A 19161-nucleotide genomic window follows, 5' to 3' on the forward strand; every position below is an offset into this window, starting at 1 on the left:
ACTCGGGTTGAGACGACGACGACCGAATCTGCTTGTTTTATGTGTTAACTTCATGTTAATGAAACAACTACACAGTGGTGGAAGAAGTATTCAGCCGCTTTGCTTTTAAAAACAATTTAAAATACTCCGTTACATGTACAAGAACAAGTCCGGCATTCATGTTCCCATCATATTAAATAAGTAGAATTACTTATTGGGCTGATGCATTAATGTGTAAGCAGCACTTTATGTAGCTTTATGTTATTTCTGAGTAAAGTTAATTTTCCCCTTTATACTGTTAGTTTAATGTGCAGTTTATTTGATAAACTCGTATAGGTTTTGTATATAACAACTTAATCTGCTAACAAACTAGTAACTTCAGCTGTAAAATATATGTAGTTAAGTTAAAAAGTGTAATATTTGCCTCTGAACCGTTAGTATTAGATGATATTATTTGTAAATATTCAAGATCCAATACCCAGAAATTGTACTTAAATGCAAAGCTTGAGTAAATGTACTTAGTTACATCCCAGCATAGCAGATCAGACCTTATTTGAAAACATAATTTATCTAAAAGTTGTGTTTTTCTGGGGTTTTTTCATGTCTATTAATCCAGAGTTGTTGTTTTTTCTTAGATTTAAGATCTGTGGAACTATTTCTCAGGAAGAAGACAACATAGAAATCAGCTGTTTTCATGATCACACAATTAAGCTTCATCAATAATAAACTCATAGATGTTTCAAATTATTGTCATATATAACTCAAAAAAAGAATCAAAGTACCCCAGACCACTGGCAGTGTTATAATGTGGTGTCACAGTTCTTTCAGAAGCATTTCACCTCCGGTTGTAGCAACAGATCCTGCAATAATTAAAATCCTCGTTGTGCATTACTCCCTTGCTGGGATAGTTGGTTCCTCTGAAGAGCAGTCTGAAATAGGTCACCCCAGCACCCTGTAGTGCATCTTAAAAGTACACTGAATCAATTAAGTGTGATCATGCTCCCTTGATTATTTTGGCCCTGTTTTGCCACGGAGAGGAATTTCAAATAGGCTCTCTAGTTTGAATAACAAGGTTGGACTGTGGTGACAAATGGTTCCAGAGTGGGTGTTTCTTCCTCTGTTTTTCTCTGCCAAATTAACTCCCTGGCTGATTGCCTGCGTTAGCATATGAGAGGAGGTGAGCGGAGGTGTGCACGTAATTAGCTGATTATGTGCTGCAAAAAGAAGGCAAATGTTATGAAATACCGTCGTCACTCTCTTGAGAGGGGCTCCGACCTCGTGAACCGAAGCTTCTGGGTCCGCTTGGACTCGTGGTCGTGTTGCGGCTCTGCAGGCTGGACGGCGAAGGACGGAATCACCCTTAAGTCCGCATTGGAGGCCTGACACCTGTGTTTTCTTTAATGTCTGCGTAAATCCAGCTCCCTCTTGTTTTTCCTCATTAAATCTGACAACATCTGGCGTGCAAGAGAGGCCTCCTTTAATGTGGCTAGCGGTACTGCTGGTGTTATTCTTGCCATTTTAGCTATTTGCACTTTCATTGAAGCTGCATCCACCCCACCCCCAAACCCCCCCCAAACACCGTTATCCAAAGTTTTAAACCACCTTTATGAAAATCGCTCGAGCTGCGGCGTTAACAAATGATGAAAAGCTTTTATTTTCTAAAGAAGCATACTTACCTCTTCACCTAATAGTGATGTCTCACTTCAAAGAGAGAACACGATTAGGCCAACATTGTCCTGTTTCTATATCCTTTCAGTTCAAAGGGAGAGTTTGAATACCAGTATTTCATGTGCTTCAAATCGTGTTTTTAATGCAGTTTACATGCTCTCCGCATCCAGATGTGTCTGATTTCCACCAGGGTCGAACACATCGCACTATATTATAATTTAATACCATAGTCTTCCAGCGACGGGACGAAACAGACACCTAGGATAGCTGCAAACTTAGCATTGTGGCGCTCTTCTAACGTTTGGTGCAAGAGAAAGCGACCCACGTGAGCGTCAACCAGATGTCAGATGAGTGTTGAGGGCTCTGAGCAAAAGAACATTCCCTAAAGACGGTATTAATAAAGAAACTGTTTGAGCCGGGGAGAGAGAGAGAGAGGGAGAGGGGCATAGAGGAAGCAGGAGATAAAAGAGTCTGTTGAGTAGGCTACATACATCAAAGGTCTCTTAATGACAAGGGATGCCATTAGGGTTACAGTGGCTTTTGTTTCAGCTTCCTCACACCTGCAGTTTGTTGAGGGCGCTCTATGCACTGTTTTGTTGGGAGCATTTGCATGAATACAAAATGCATGCATGAGAAGAGTTGAGCAAGACCTTAGCGGTGACCAAATGTAAGAATTACAGCTTCCGTTCTCGTCCGCCTGAAAGAAATGTAAGCCCGGTTGCTTCCTCGCTAGCTAGTTTAAGGCTAGAAAACATTTTACGTGAAACAATAAAACGGTACAGAAAAGGCTGTTGTTATCTATACCATGGAATTTGCGTACTTAAAAGTTTTTCTCGGTGCCTCCGGTGCTGGAATGGGATTAGACAAATCAGAGCGTGAAATTGTGATTAGCCTCTCTCAGTTTGTCGACGGAGCGGGCCACGAGCAGACTTGGCATGGCCAAAGGTGTAACCTGTTCTGTTTTGCCCCGGTGCTGCTTTCCCAGATGGCGCCACCAGCTGCCATTGAATAAACGCTGGACGAGTAACAGTGTGAGAATTACCACGGCCTTGTCGCAGTTTGGGGATGCATTACAGAAAGCTTGTCTTTTTGTTGCCACCGCCAGGAGGAGCAGGGACGTAGCACCTGCTTTTGATTGAGGTCAGGATAAAGTAAGGTGTATAACTGTAAAAAAAAATAGATAAAAAATAGTTTCTTATTCGTGTAGTTGACCTTGGGGGGTCCACCGCTGTCATATTACCGTATTTTCTACACATGCCCCTGAAGATTGCATGTTTAATAGCTTCTGCATTCTCTTTCCTTTTATTCAACATTGCTATTTTTTATTTAAATGATTTCAATCATTCATTCATAGACGATTATATTTTAAATGTGTCACGCTTAGATCATTGCATTCCAAAGGTTGCAAGAATCTTGGAGAATATATATATATATATAGGGGGGGTTGGAGATCTTGGAGATCTTTTCATTCTTGGAGAGCACTACAGGCTGTAACCTTGTACATCATCATAGAGGGGAGAGTTCCCCTCTTTAGGGCTGGATTAACACATCCAGGGTGGGCTGAGGGAAGGTAAAATGACCTGTCCCGCCCTACGTGACCCCGGGCCAATCCTGCACATTGCCAAGGCTTTGCTCTTTGCTCTTGAATATGCAGAGATCCCCGGCTTCATAGGCTCGGGAGAGAGAGAGAGAAAAAAAAAAGAGTTGTATCGCATTGCAGGGAAAATTAGTGAGACCAAAGTTGGAGTTTCTGTGTGTCGGGGGCTGCGAACAATGGCAGCTTTCTGTCAGACAGCAACATCAAAGGTCTGCTGAGTGACTGCTCTGAGTTATACATTGTTGTAGATCACTGAGGAAATTCACAGATGTTTTCTCATACGAGACACCATTATAGCGGCTCAAGTACCCAGTAGCCTGGAGCATTTCTCCCTCTCTCCCCCGTCTCTCTCTCCCACACACTCAAACTCTCACTCTCACACATGCACCCTCACCCCACCCCCCCACCCCCCTCTGTGATATCTCTCGTACAAGACAGATGTGGAACCTGTTTTCTCTCCAGCTGTCCGGAGAATATGGAAAGTTAAAAAGGGGGTTCGTGTTATGGCATTGCCCCCTGACTCTGTCAAATCCTCAGTTCTCACTGTCAGTTCGCTCAAAGTGTTGGAAAACTGTCGAGATCACATGTGGCTCAACTTGCTCAGATCCATTTGGGATCAATACAATGAAAAATGGAAATTATATTAATTGAAAACTGAATTTTAGATCGTGCTTCGTGACGAGGATTGTCAATGCAGTTTCTCATTCTCTTCTGCAGATTGCCTTCGTCGACTCTGGACTGGACCTGAACCAAAACAAGCTCAGCAACGGGCTTGATTGCTAATTGTAAATGTATATTTATTTCTAGTAAACTGACATTTTATATGAGTCAAATAAATGTGTTTAAACTCCCAACTTTTGACTATTGGTGTATTTTTCTTATTCAGATGGAAATTTGTTTCATTGTGTTATGATTGAGGAAATTCTGATTTTTTTTATCCATAATAGGCATAAAAGTGACACCAGAACACCAGAAACTAACTTTTTCCCCGACTTTCATACTCATGTAGCCTCATGTCCTGATACAACTGTGTGAGTTTTGTTTCTTGTACCTGAAGAATATTACTTCTTTTTCAGATATGGTAATCCCTAAATGCAGTTTCATACGCGTCTCCACCTCTCAACAGTATTTCTGTTGATCCACACTCATGATTTACACTTTTAAGGTGGCACAGACTGATTCCATGTTCATGTTTGAGTCTTCAGGCAAAAATACTATTACAGCAGGGGTTCCTCCAAGTTAGTTTTCCTATCAAATACTGCAGGAAAAATGTCTTTTAACCAAACCACCGCTGAGGTGACCCTGTAAAACTCAAGGCACGGCCATAAGACGGTAAAGGCTCGGAGCTAGTAAATCACCTCAGGTTCTGGACATTGTGTCAAGCACACAGTCATACATTTCTTACAAACTATATCAAAGTCCCGCTCAGCCGAATCTGTGCCTCAGCTGAAATCCCATTGAGATGCATTAAAATGTAAGACCTTGCATTTAGGGCTGAACCGAGTACCTCAAAGGGAGATATCAATAATTTGGTAATTCTGATGGTTTACAAAATTCATGCGGTTGTCACATATGTCCGAAAATGTGCCTTTGCAGAGCATGACAGCTCGTATGTAAATTAGATTTAAGTGAAAATCCACCCTGAATCAGAATTAATATCTGCTATTTTAGGGATCCAGAATCAGTGCAGCTGTTCGGGATCATAGAAAATGTTTTATTCTGTTTTAGGGTGGATTTTCCCTTTTACTTGAACAGTTGCCTGGTTTGACATAAGCGAGCAGATTAAAACATTTGACATTTATCTGACATTTAAACCTGGAAGTAAAAACTAACTGACAGCACTTCTCTACACAAATAAAAACTCTTGGAGTAGACTGTAAAAATATATACCGACATCTGAGCCGGTCAGTGATTTAGTTCGTAACAGCTGGTTCATACAGCGTTCAGTCAGTTAACTTCCTCATTTCACCCGTTTTCAGTGTCAAAAGTCTTTATTTCACCAAAAAAGAACAACAATTCTGTTATGAATGGTTAATAATGTTAAATCCCTTACTAATGCTTTATAAATCAGTTATAAGCCACCAATGAGCGTGACTTTGATTGCCAGTGTAACACATTGGTGGATTTGTATACTAATAATAATAATAAAAAGTTATTAATGATACATACTGTAGACTTAAATGCTTAGTAGAAACTCAGAAACTGGTAGTTTATATCTTAAACATTTATAACTAACTTATCATTCAAATAGAAAAAAATACATTTTTCACAACCTGGCAACCAAAAACGTGTTCTTACCAATCCATCAACCATTTGGTCATTTACCTGTTTTGAGCTCTTTTGTGTCAAAATGCACAACCTGAATACATGAACCACAGTATTCACAAGTAGTGCGGCTTTAAAAATGGTTAATGAATCTTTAACGAAGGCTCACAGTAGTTCGGAATACCTCAACATGAATGGGGCAAGTGTTGAGTTGCCAGGTTGTGGGGAAAAATCCCTGTTGCTGTCGTTAATTTCTGTTTTGTATTAATTTAGTTATAACAAACAAAAGCTTGTGGGTTTCTAACTTCTCTCACATGCTGGAGGAAACCTCAGCAGAAGGGAGTTCTTAAGAACCTGGCAACCCGAAAGTTGCTCTTCTTAGTTGCTTATAACTGACTTACAAAGCACTCCTAAATTACTTATTAGCCATTAGTAAAGTCATTGCTTATAAACTGTTTATAAAGGGTGCCTTATTAAGAACGATTGCTTTCTGCAGTCATTTGTGACGTGACCTCTGTGAGAGGATTCTGCAGGTGTAACTTATCAAAGTACTCACTCTCTTGTAAACGGCAAACTAAAATACAACGTTCTATGCTCTGCACAATAAAACTTCACCCACTGCTGCCATAACTTGATGTAAACAAGGTTAAGCTCCGCTAGTTTTGGGGGTGGGTTTTTACCAGTCAACAGTGTGACTACAGCACTCCTGTAGCCGGTTTTGTAGTTTAACACATGGCTCCAGTGCAGCCCAGCAGGACTCCCCCTTTCCCTCATGACTGTGTGTAAAGCCGTGGGAGAGGACTGGGAACATTAATCCCTTCAAAGGAACAGATCTAATTCAAAATCTGCCGCTCCAAACTAGTTGAGAGGACAGTGATTGTTTCTTCAGGGAAGCCAGATAAAGATCAGAGAGTTGATATAGAAAACTACAACTTCCATTTTGACTGATCTGCCACAAAAGTTTGAATATTATCTTAAGAAAACTGCCCCCCCACCCTTTTTTTTGTTCTGAAATAATAATAAAACAGGACACTACTGTATGCCAGTTTAACCTTTGTGATCATGTCCCCTTGCATTATAAGTACCTCTGTTTGGTTTGGATGCCTGAGTGCACGAGATCCATGTGCTGAACTTCCTCCCTGTGGAAAAGGCAACTTTATAAGGAAACATAATTGAGACGTCGCCATTCCAAGTGCTGCCTTTGTCACCTGTTTTAAAAACAGAGGTTTTCCATTCTGTGTAATTTAAAGTAACACGCTATGATTTGAAAATTAGCTGCTGGGAAATTCACCCTGAGGCTCTATAAGCTTACATGTTGATGCCAAAGACAAAGAAAAAATCTAAATTAGGAATAAGGGCTCAGATAAAAACAAATGATCGAAATGAGTGAAGGAGAATTAGGTATTTAAATAATTCAGAGAGGGCATAATTAAGTGTTTAATGCTGTGTTGTAGTTCAAAGGAACAACAAAGGCAAATTTAATTTAAATTAGACATGTAAAAGAGATGCAGATTCTTTAGAGATGAGAACTTTGTGTTGAGTCACTTGATTTGGTCTCTTTCCTGCATCAAACAGCCAGGCAACACTCTTGGAGATCTCCAGAGATAACAATGTCACATTGTCACATAGGGTTTTGCTACAAATCCTTAATTACAAAAAGAGGATCAGATGACTACAGCATCCAATACCGGGGTCTCCAGGCGGCACTGGGGTCTTTGATCAAGAAAATCCAATTATTTGTGTATATACATTTCCCACATAGTGATTACTTCATTAATTGTCCCGCCTTTATCTCCTCCCTTCCCATCCCCCCTAATAATCAGCTCCTTTATCCAGACCAACAAACACACCATAGGAGCTTTGTGGATTCAAAGGATTTGCTTTCCCCTCTCAAAGAGCCGCTATTCTTTGATGATTGGGCAGCGGCAAACTTCAAAGTAATAAATCTTATTTCTGACTGGCTGGCGGCCCACCAAAGTCCTTATCAAATTCTAAGAAGTGATCCCTCACTCTTCAGATAGACCGGGGATATCGCGGAGAGAGGACGCACTGAAGAGTGGAGAGAGGACCTGCTCGACGCGAGATTCCTTTTTTTTTTTTTTTTTTTTTTTAACTGCGAGTGCACACATTTATCTAAATTGGTGCTTTAATTTTCATTTGTTTTCATCGTGAGGGAGGAGGACGCTTAACCATGGCAGCGGTGGCTGTACTGCGGAACGAGACACTCCAGGCTTTTCTTCAGGTTTGTGCGCCAAGTTTACTTTGACGACTTTATTAACTTATAAACTCACTCATGCGAGTGGAATTTCGCGTTTTGGGGCGTTTTTGCATTTCAGCGAAGATAAACTCGCGCTACTTTGATAGTCCAGTGTCATATAATTTGATTACTAACGCTAATTGTTTGCGTCTTAACGACTTCGCCGCTACACATAACGCCAACTTTTAATGTCGCATCATCAGGATTTGGGCGACAGGGATCGATTTAGTGTGGGGTTTTTTTTTTTAAACCACATAATGTGTTTTTAAATAATGATTGTAATACAGAACGTGTGTGTCTCGGTTCTCCAGGATCGCACTCCGAACTCTTCTCCAGAGAACTGTAAACACTCTCCGCTGGCTCTCCTGGCTGCCACTTGTAACCGGATCGGGCACCACCACGGATCCAACCACACAGACTTCCTCCAGGTCCCTTACGACCCAACTCTCGGCTCTCCTTCGCGTTTGTTTCACCCGTGGACTAATGAGGGAACCCCTCAGAGCAGCCTGGCCGGCAACGCAACTTTCGGACTATCCTCCAAGCCGCAGCTGTCTGCGCACATCCAGAGCTCCTTCAGCTCGCACCACGAACTGCCCCTCACCCCTCCGGCGGACCCCTCGTACCCCTATGACTTCTCCCCCGTGAAGATGTTACCTTGCTCCATGCAGTCTCTGCAGTCCTCCTGCCCCCCCACGTACGTCCCCGCCGTCAGCTACGCGGCCCCGACTCCCATTCCGCCCGCGATGCCAAGTTTTGTCACAGGACCCTCCGGCCTTGTGCACCAGCAGCAGAGACAGTTGTCCCCGAACCCCGGAGAGGACATCCCGTGGTGGAGCCTGCAGCAAGGCAACCACGTCACCCACACGTCCTCCCTCGGTCACCACCGCTTCCAGCTGCAGAGGGGTCTGGTTCTGGGACATACGGACTTCGCGCAGTACCAGACGCAGATCGCGGCTCTGCTGCACACCAAGTCCCCGCTGGCGACCGCGCGGCGGTGCAGGAGGTGCAGGTGCCCCAACTGCCAGTCCTCCACGTCCAGCGACGAGCCGGGCAAGAAGAAGCAGCACATATGCCACATTCCGGGCTGCGGGAAAGTTTACGGGAAGACGTCGCACCTGAAAGCGCACCTGCGGTGGCACTCTGGGGAGCGGCCGTTCGTGTGCAACTGGCTGTTCTGTGGGAAGAGTTTCACCCGGTCGGACGAGCTGCAGAGACACCTGAGGACTCACACGGGGGAGAAGCGATTTGTTTGCCCGGACTGCTGCAAGAGGTTCATGCGGAGTGACCACTTGGCAAAACACGTCAAAACTCACCAGAACAAAAAAACCAAGTGCCACGACAAGACACTCGACCACGTCAAAAGGGAGGACACGAGGAATATGTTGTAACACACCTTGTACTCGTTTTAAACAGTAGAATCACTTGTGCAATACAGTCAGTCCTACATTCGTTCAAGTACACAGTGAGCTGCATTTTTCATTTTTTGTATTTTTTTGCAGGGTGTTTTGTTGGTTGATTTCTTACACCCTGACAATAGTCTCCAACATTGCTGGTCTGTGTAGCATATCTTTTTGTATATATAGATATATAAAGTTTCATAAGTTAATTTGGGAAGTTATAGCTCGTGAGTTTGAATTCACTGTCTATATCATATCAAGGAAGACAAGTTTTCGACTTGTGTTTTGATCATTGTCTTCGGTGGAAGATTTCACTCCCCTGTAAATTATATTTAATAGCTTTTGTTGAATGAAAGTGTCCGTTTTTTGCTCCTTTATGGGGTATTTCTAAGCATGCTCTTGAAAAGATCTGCTATTGTTGATATGACCCAAATACTGTGTGAGAATAAAGATTATAACATTTTTTCCTCAACTCTAAACTTGAATAATTCATTTGATCTCCCTCATATGGGCGACGAGACAATCAGGGTTTAATTGTAAAGAAATACATTCAGTCATCTTGATTAGTGTGCCTTGTTAATTGTGAAACCCCAGTTGTTCGTTGCCAGTTATTTTGTTTAGTAAAATCGAATATGTAAGTGATTTGAGGACTTTGCATGGAGACATATGTTACTATTTAGTTTCCAGCTGTTAGTGATGGTCAAAAGGGAGCATTTCTACCAAAATAAAACAATGTTAAGTATAACTTTGGCTTTAATAAAAAAAGATGTCTGCATTTTTCAAAAAATCCGATATTCTGATGATGTCGTCGCTCTTCTGATGCTGTTGTTTTTCAACCTTTAACATAAGTAGAGCGATATTTAAGTAGAGACAGAAGTTGGTCTGGACTGTATTTGAGAATCTTAACAGAAATCAGTAGAGATGTAAATACACCGTCTGGTAAATTACAACTGAACTATAGCTGCGCAAGCTCTGAAATTTGGCCACCAACTGAGTAAAAACTGACCTAAAGATTCGCCTCTATGTGGACGTGAGCGCTTCAAAGCACTAATATTCTGAAGTAACATGTAATTAAACTGCCAACTCTACTTGTTCAGTATGGAGGCATTGACCATAGTCAATTGTGAGGTGAGTCTTACTGAAAATTTGCCTTTTCGGAGATAAAAGTACAAACAGCCCTCAAAATAAATAAAACATTTCAGTAAAGCTCTTTGGAGAACATCAAACAATTTCTTTGCAGTTGATGTCAATTGTTCTACAATTAGACCCAAATGTGGGAATGCTCTAATTTGTCAATGCACTCTTGCACAGATGTGATCTATTTGTTTTTGAATTCCACTTTTTTTTTTTTTTACCTCTGAGGACTCTGCGGTGACACCGTAGGCTGAGATGACACCCATTAGCCGAGAAACGCTCTTAGCTGGAGCATCGCTGAATTCATTTATAACGTTCAGCAAGTTTAATGTCTCACCTGTCTGAGTCACTCAGAGCCTTAATGGAGAGTTGACAACAAAGCTTTTTGACCAAACTAATTCGGGAAGAACAGTCTCTTTTTTTAGTCCAACAGAGTGGAGCAATAACTGCATTTATTGGGCAGATTGCACACTTATTACACACTTACATCGACTGCACACTTATTACACACTTACATCGACATTAAGTATCATGTAACATTCACTCACTCAAATTGCGGTAGACTGATTACTGATTGCAGATCATGTTGACTTCCTCCACCCAACTGTTTCCATGGTGATTTAAAGTAACCTTGTGGGTTGATTTTCTAACCTTGAGGCAACTACTTAACTAATCAACACGGAGTGACGAACTCTTTAATATCTAAAAGATCTGAACGATGATTAAATGATTCAAACATCCAAGTCAGTTATTCGAGAGTAACATCGCTAACTGTCCACAGGACGGACAACAGACTGTCTGTTGTCCTTCCTCTCTGTCTTATGAGGGGGAAATTGTCAATATGAGGATAACAACTGCTGCCATTCATTGGCATTTTGAGCTGTCAGTTTTCTGCCCCAACAGCGCCCCCTTTTGTAAACTGGTTCATCAGAGCAGACAAATATTATTCTGACAAATCTAACTGACTGCTGCAGACGTCCACTTGTTTTCAGTTCTTTTCCCGTTGTTTTATATTGTACATGTTGTCGTACGTTACATCCTGGAAGGTTGAACAGGTTTGAGTATATATGCATTATTATTATTATTATTCAACTTTTATTCAGCAGTGGGAATATATATAGTGAGTTTTGGTTTCCTTGTTGTACGGTCGTAATGTTCACAGCAATAACCTATTTGAGATCCGGCTTAGTTTACTTCATTGTCCTAAAATCTCATTTCATCTGATGACTTCAAAGAGCAACCAAGTGACTTTAAGATGCAACATCTAATTGCAGCATAGAGATTGCCTCCACACCAAAATTCACTCCCAAACTGACTTAAACCTGAATTTGAACCCTATAAAAAGGACGGGTGCTGCAAATTAGCCTCAGATTCCCCATATGCCCTTTATTTGTAGCACCACATCTCCCTATATGTAACAATGTTGTCCCTGTTAAACTTACACACACATAATAAATGCAAGGAAAAACTAGACAACAATTAACTACAAGTTATTATGTTTGCTGTTGTCGTTTGCTTGCATCAGTTATATTTGTGAATAGCAGAAAATCAGATCTATAAAGAAAATGTTAAAATGAAAAGAAGGGGGTATGAAGTGAAAAAGCCCACTGTAGTGTGAGATTTGACCATTTCAACTCTAAAGTCTTTATCCACAAATGTTATGATCCTATTATAAAATGATGGCCGTGGATGGATGTGTTGAACGCATCAGACTGCACAACGGCATTGTTCGTCTCTAATTTGGTTTCATTGTCCGAGCTACAGTCACTCTTCTTTAACACAGCAGGAGGCCATGATGTTTAATTAATAATACAAAGGATATCGAATGTTATGGCTTAGGTTTATCTACTTAAAATTAAAAAAGATTTGAGCACTTAAAATATTCACATTAATAACGCCGGTCCATGTACGATTTAAAATGATTTCATGTCAAATAGAAAGAAGAGCATCATTAATATTATATACTTTTTGTAGATTGAATGCTCATACCTAATTATCTTATTCCGTATGTCATTCCCTTTTTAAACCCCCTCTTATGTGTATCAACAGCATATGAAGAGTTGATCAATTATTTAAAACACACTATACTGTAGTTGTTAGCAGATCCATTTGAAGTGTTTAGCAACTGTCAACAACTATAGCTGTGAAGCATCTATTACCGATGTATGCACATTAAAAATCAATGTAGCCCCAACACAATAGCCAGTACCATGAGTCGGCAATGGGCTGCAAGTTTGACCCAATATTAGTGTTATTCTTTTATATATCTGTTGGGTTATTTCCTCAAACTCTAATATGGTAGGGTTGTTTTATTTATTTTACAAGGGTTATAAACAACATAAACAAACATATAGGCAACAATTAGCCCCCAACCCTGGTGGCAACCCGATAGATATTAAGGCCTTAGTAGCTCAAAATGGAAAATAAAATAAAGATATGATCTATACATGCACACATACAGTATACAAAGTATGTTGAGATGCAGAGATAATTGTATGATATTTTTAGCCTATGAAAAGGCTCACTTTGTTAATAAACGAAGCCCAGGCTCTGATGGTTATATAAGTTATAGCCAATTAAGATTGCAGCCAATGATTTGGGAGGGAGAACATGGAGGCTGCCAATGAAGGGCTAGCATTTTGTTTTATATGGATGTGAATAGTTATACAAGACAGGATAGAAAATATAAGTCATAATCATATAACATATGCCTTAAGATTTGTACAAAGTATATCTTATTGAATATTTATTGATCATATTTCTCATTTAAATTACACATTTTGAAGTTTATCATTTGCTGGTTTAGAAAAAAAAAAAATGTTTCAATGTTAACCATGTCAAGGAATCGTATTGATGACGTAGATCCTCAAATGTAAGTCGGAGGAGCTTTGGGGATCAGGTTCAGTCAGCAAAGGGACAAACTCTTTCATCAGACGTGATCCTGTACTGCACCGTGGCATTGGCTCTGCAGAGGCTCTTCAAAATAAAATGACTGACAAGCAGTGGCATGAATCGAATCCCTGATGTCAACAGCTGTGCAGCACTCTAAGGAGGTTGGTTATGTACCGCTTGAAATTTTGCAGCTGGTGTTACATTTAGTGTGGCAAGTGGAAAATGTTTGGACGTTTAGATAAATAATAATTTAACATGTGAGCTGAAGCCTGACTGTCCGAGATGCATCTTTGTATTCTTTCACTTCAGTTATAAACCACTGAAAGCTACACACAAGTATTTCAGTAATACATCTTCAGTATTTATGCTAAATGTGCAACAACTGAAGTTTAAGTTCAGGAAAGCAGATTAAAAAAAAACAAACCTTTGGCCCACCAAGAAAACCAAAACTGTCAGAACAGGTTTTGTTTTAGTTCTGTAGCTCACTGTGTGCTGACTGAGAAAATATGTTTTCGGGGCGTTCGATTAAATATGACACTGCAAACAAGGCAAATATTTGACTTTTCAAGTGTTATAGGCTGGATTGTCTGCCAAATCAGAAGACGGATGAAAGTGAAGAAACATGTAAAAAATAACTAAATATTAAGAATAGGTCCTGAATGGGTTTATGTGCTCATGTCACCTTTTCCTCACAGAGTTTAGTTGAGAAATGGCAGCAGGTATAAATTAGTTTTAATCTGTTAGTTTCGCTAATGAGAGTCTAAAATCAGTCAATCATGACAAATCAATAGGAGGAGGGTTTGTTTTACAACTCAATGCTATGGTATTTTGTCTTGCTGACCCAAAAAGGGGACATTTAAATGGGGGAACTGACTCTCTATCAGGCCCTGGACAAGACATGTTCAGTACTTGTATGAACAAATCTTGAACACAATCATAAAATGAAGTGATGAAACAGAATCAGCTGTGATATGATATGTTACCTCCTCGTTAAAAGCTTTGTGAAATTATCACAAAAACACACACACATGAACAACTAGAGACCACATTGAAACAGGATCCCTTCAGCTATGACACCAGGTTGGGTCTGGGGTGAAAAATGGGGAGGCCATGGCCTCTTGTCCACTTCTACCTCCTTACGTCCAGCGCCCGAACTCCAACCACACACATCAGACACCTGTAAAGTTTCGTAGCTTCATCTTACACAGCTACAACACTATCGCGAACACCTGGCTCAAAGAATTCAAAACAGTTCTGTGGGGAGTTCCTGTAGACCGGGTCTCCAGGACCACATTTTGCCATGATGACTCAGACTCAGACTTAGAAGGTGTAAAACACAACACATGTGGAGACAAAGTCTGCTACAGAGGAGATCGGGGATCAACAAAACATCAGACTTCAATTTGTATGATCCTGAACCTAAGGTTTATTATTGTTACCATGGGTGATGAATGTACTCAGAGCTTACTTTATTTGAACCCGAACCGCAAGCTTTCCCTGAACATAACCCAGAGCCTAAACCTAACCGAACCTTTAACGATAGCACTGTCGCACCATAAATCAACGTGTCATCGACATATTGTCGTATTCGTTTGCAGGATTTATTGCTGCTGTACTAAAGACAGCCAATGCTTCAGCGTTATGAACAGGGATGTGTTCCTGTTGTACTGAAGTGTATCTGCATAGCAGATGACCACGGATCTGGATGCTCTGGATGAGCAAAGGGATTCGTCATTTTCAACCTCGGATCGTCTACTCTTTAAAGACTATATGTGAGAGATTCAAGCTCAGCTCTTCTTTGTGTTCACACAGCCGCTTTAGGACTCTGTGAGAAGGTGATAGGAGGTTTTCATGTCTCACAGGAGACCAGTTTATACTGCACCCGGTGGTTAGGACGACACGACTCATGCAGTCAAAGACAATAAACCTTGTTTTGCCGCAAGATGACCTCATTTTGCACCCGCTAAGCACAAGAGCGAGGGGGAATGAACAAGTAAAAGTCCTGCTTCGTTTAATGTGGGCTGCACGTGTTATTTTGCTTTGGAGATGTCATTGCTTTATAATTTCATGGAGACATCAAGATTTATTTTCCATTGTTAAATAATTCCTCTGATTGTAAGTAGCCATTTTGAGTCATTTACATTTTTATGAGAAAATTAAAGGATTGTACTTTTGCATATTTTAATTGGCTTTTGAGAAGAAAAGGGGTATTGGGTATTAAAACCATGAAAAATTGTTAAATTAGATTCTAACGTTGACTTGTTATATCTAGACATTGTTGTGATAAAAAAGGAAATTTCACGCCAGTTCCGATTAAAGAATGGTGACTCTTGAATGGAGTTTTTGCGAGTGCGAGGTCAGAAGAGTTAGGCCCACGCTGGGCTGCATATTTTATACATCAGTGCAGTGATTAAAATGGATTTCAAACATGTTTTTCTTTCATAACTTTTCTTTTCATCTCTTTATTGAATACATAAATATGTTTAGATGCAGATAAGCATTTACAGGTCTTCACAGTGTATGCTCAAAAATACAACACAGTGCAAGTACTTGAACCAGCAACTCACCGTGTCGGTGTTATTGTTTCGAGTCAAAAGCACAATATTTGCCTCTGAATTGTAATGTAGAAGTAAACAGTGACAGGGGAATATAAACTGCTTTAGTAATTGTATTAAGTTATATTCCAACACTAATTATCCTAACCTTCTGTGTCCCCTTAATTAAATATAACATCCTGTTGCAGCTTTTCAGCACCTCCTAGTGGTGAAATGTTATATTTTCTCTCACCTACGTCATGTGACCTTGTCACGTGACATTTACAGGAAGTAGATGTTCAGAATCAAACTGCTTTTGAGCCACAACAAACCATCTTTTCCTGCTCGAGTCGTTTTATCACATCTATCTTTTCTTCTGTGTTTTTCGGTCAAATGTGTGAATTAGCTTGTTTGTATTGAAATTAGGTCATCTGGTTGTTGATGTAATCTAACCTCTTATTTTAATGTGAAGTCATTGGAATGCACTTTGTTTGCATTTGTGTTTTCAGGTTAACTAACTCATAAATCTGTAGATCAAAGAGACCATCTGTTGGTGAACAGCGGGCTGACGAGTGATTTGAAGTAGTGAAATAGTGAGGGATTACTAGTAACATTACTTTAAATGAAGGGGTAACTAAGTAATAATTAAGTAACTTAATTTGAAATAAATAACACTACACACACATACTATAAGTCTTGCTCCCCTAATTATGTCAGAATAGCCTATAGAATTATTATCCGAAAGTACTTTGCAGAAAACTGTCCCTTATGACTAGCAAGAGCACACTAGATTTTTTTTTTAAATGATCCAACAGAAAACCCAGCCCAACTCTTTTCCAATGAAAGCAACAAACCTCCAAAATCACTACATCTAGCAAGAAAGTAATCAAGTCAGTCATTTAATAGTTGTATGAGCTTATTACATCCCTGTGACAAACATGTGTATTGTTCTTTTTTTGTCAGAGGGTTTTATTCATTGAATGCTGTCATCAAGATGACCAACATTACCTTTAATACAGGTGCATCAGTGTGTAAGTATTTTTCATTTTATTGTTGAAGTAATAGTGATTAACCATCTGAACACCTGGGCTTTGTCTACCGGCCGATAACGAGTACTGATCCGATATTGGTGTTTAATTAATACGCTTCACTGTGGGTGACTAGGTAAGGCAACATCAGGTTATATACTAATACTAATATATAAATGTACAGAGTTGTTATTGATTAAATAGCTGATATGGATCCAGCTATTTCAGATCAGTGTTGGACAGATGATCAGCATCGTTGCATCCCTATTTGTGGCTGGTCCATGTGGGGCCTGTTTTAACGACTTGATACCGTTGGGTAGATTAGTCCATTGGTTCCCATTCTAGGGGACGGGACGCCTCAAAGGGATTATAAAATAAATCTGAGATTTTTATGTGACGATTAATGGGGTCAAGGAAAAAACTAATTTCTGTTTGGTCTGATTCAGAAACATTTTTCTTGGCTTTTGGTGAAATATAGGAGCATTAAACTCTTTGATCCTCACAATATGACTAAGTTAAGTTGCGTGGGATGTTTTGAGCCTCAACAGGTTGTATTATATAAGATGTTCATATGTTGAATGCAGAATTTCAATCTAGTAGCTGTCAAATAAATGTAGTGGTGTAAAAAGTATAGCTTTTATCTTTGAACTGTAGTATAAAGTTGCATAAAGTAAGTAATAGTACTTCAACACCACAGTACTTGTACTTGTAAATATAATGGATTTGAACTTGTGGGCCGCAGCTCTTGTAAAATTCTGGCTACAGTCCTGAAACTGTCCCAGGTGGTGACTGCTGATGTTATCACAACCTCACCTGCTTTAACAAGATCAAACATGGCTTTTCACACAGTGCAGCGTGAGCACATTTCATCCTTGATCCTCAGTTCTGAGCTCTGGGTTAAGAGTCGAACGTCACCGGCATGTGTCTTCTCTCAGCAGGGGTCCGCTCGCTCCAGGCTGAGTGGGGGAACAGTCGTCCATGGACTGATTTTTGCAGTGAAACTTTTTATCGAACTTATAGTGTTTTAGTCCAAAGAAATGTAGTGTGTGAGCACTTCCTGGACCCAAAATAGGGTTTGTTAGGCGTTCTTTGGATAAGAATAAATGTAGAATAGGCAACGTCAAGATATTCTCTTTTTAAACTATTAAATGCCTTAAATGTCATGGCATGGTCACATAAAAAGAAACGCAGATCTCATGGAGCAGTAGTTTAAAGTGGGATTTCACAGTGTTTTAGGGAGTTATTTACCCGGACTATTTGTTCAAGGCAGATATATAAAGCCAGATGTGCTTCTTGAGTCGAAGACGGGGCTGAAAAGATGTTCAAGATGAGGGGGAGGCCGGTGACACCAGTGAGACACCGTGTGACAGTTGAGGGAAATTCACTGACAGCCGCGGACTCGGAGATGAAGCCAGAATAGGTGATGTTTGTCCTCCCGGAGAGGTTTCTTATTTCTTATTTTCTGTCATTATTTAGATAGCGCTACGTGTTTAAGTCAGATTTTGCTGACCGATTGCAGTGAAAATAATCACAAAATACAGGAATAGTCTCGTCTCCTTCTACCTGCTACTTCCTCACTCTCCACATTTGGCTTATGCCCCATCTTGTGGTCGGTTTCATGCAGCTACTGGTGAAAAACAACCCCACCCCTTTTCCCTTTGGTTTTTTTTACACCACTCCCTTGCAGCTGAGAAACAATAAGACAGAAAAACAATCCTGTATGTCATTGCCACTGCAGGGCGGCCTTTTCCTTTTTCTTCTTCTTCTTTTTTTCCCTTTTTTACAGAGACTTGATCACAGATATTGGCCGAGGACAGGTACATAATAGATGTGTGACGAGGACAAATACATTTAAAGAGTTTTGACAACTGAACTATCAAACAGACAAAGCAGGCAACTACCCTGGACCCCCCAAAACCCCAGCTTCACTTTGTGACAATTAGATAACTAGAGCAATTGTAAATTTGCTAAAAAAAATTAATTTTTTTTTTTTAAAAAGTCTTACTAAAGGCCTTAAAGGTTCATTTTTGTCTAGTTTAATACAATACTCACATGCACTGTAATGATTTCCCCTGTCTCCTGTGAAAAGACTAAATCCAGAGACTTCATTCTGTGCAAATAAATTAATTCTTAAGGTCAGTTGAGGGTAACGTGGGTCCTCAAGAGTATTTCAAACGTACAGCAGTTTTAATATATAACATGAAATTCCCTTTGTGTTTCTGCAGACATCATCTAGGCATAATCTTTATTATGTAATGTATCATGTAATATTGTGCATATTCCTAAATAGATAAGTTTAGTCAAATTACCAAATCCAGGATGATGCACGAGCAGACTGAGGAGAACCATTCAATACTGTCCTTAAATGTAACGTAGCCTATATGCGTTTTATGTCAACAGTGTCCCAACA

At 40.1% G+C, this 19161-nt stretch overlaps 1 protein-coding gene across 1 annotated transcript; it reads left to right on the forward strand.

Moving 5' to 3' along the window:
• Positions 1-6921: 6921 nt before the first annotated feature.
• On the forward strand, positions 6922-9917 carry sp5a (Sp5 transcription factor a). The gene is made up of 2 exons (XM_084023466.1): positions 6922-7751; positions 8078-9917. Exons 1-2 carry the CDS (start codon positions 7701-7703, stop codon positions 9152-9154), a joined length of 1128 nt encoding a protein of 375 aa, XP_083879592.1. The 5' UTR covers positions 6922-7700; the 3' UTR covers positions 9155-9917.
• Positions 9918-19161: the final 9244 nt, after the last annotated feature.

The sequence above is a fragment of the Eutrigla gurnardus genome (assembly GCF_963514095.1).
Source record: "Eutrigla gurnardus genome assembly, chromosome: 12".
Taxonomy (NCBI): Eukaryota; Metazoa; Chordata; class Actinopteri; order Perciformes; family Triglidae; genus Eutrigla; species Eutrigla gurnardus.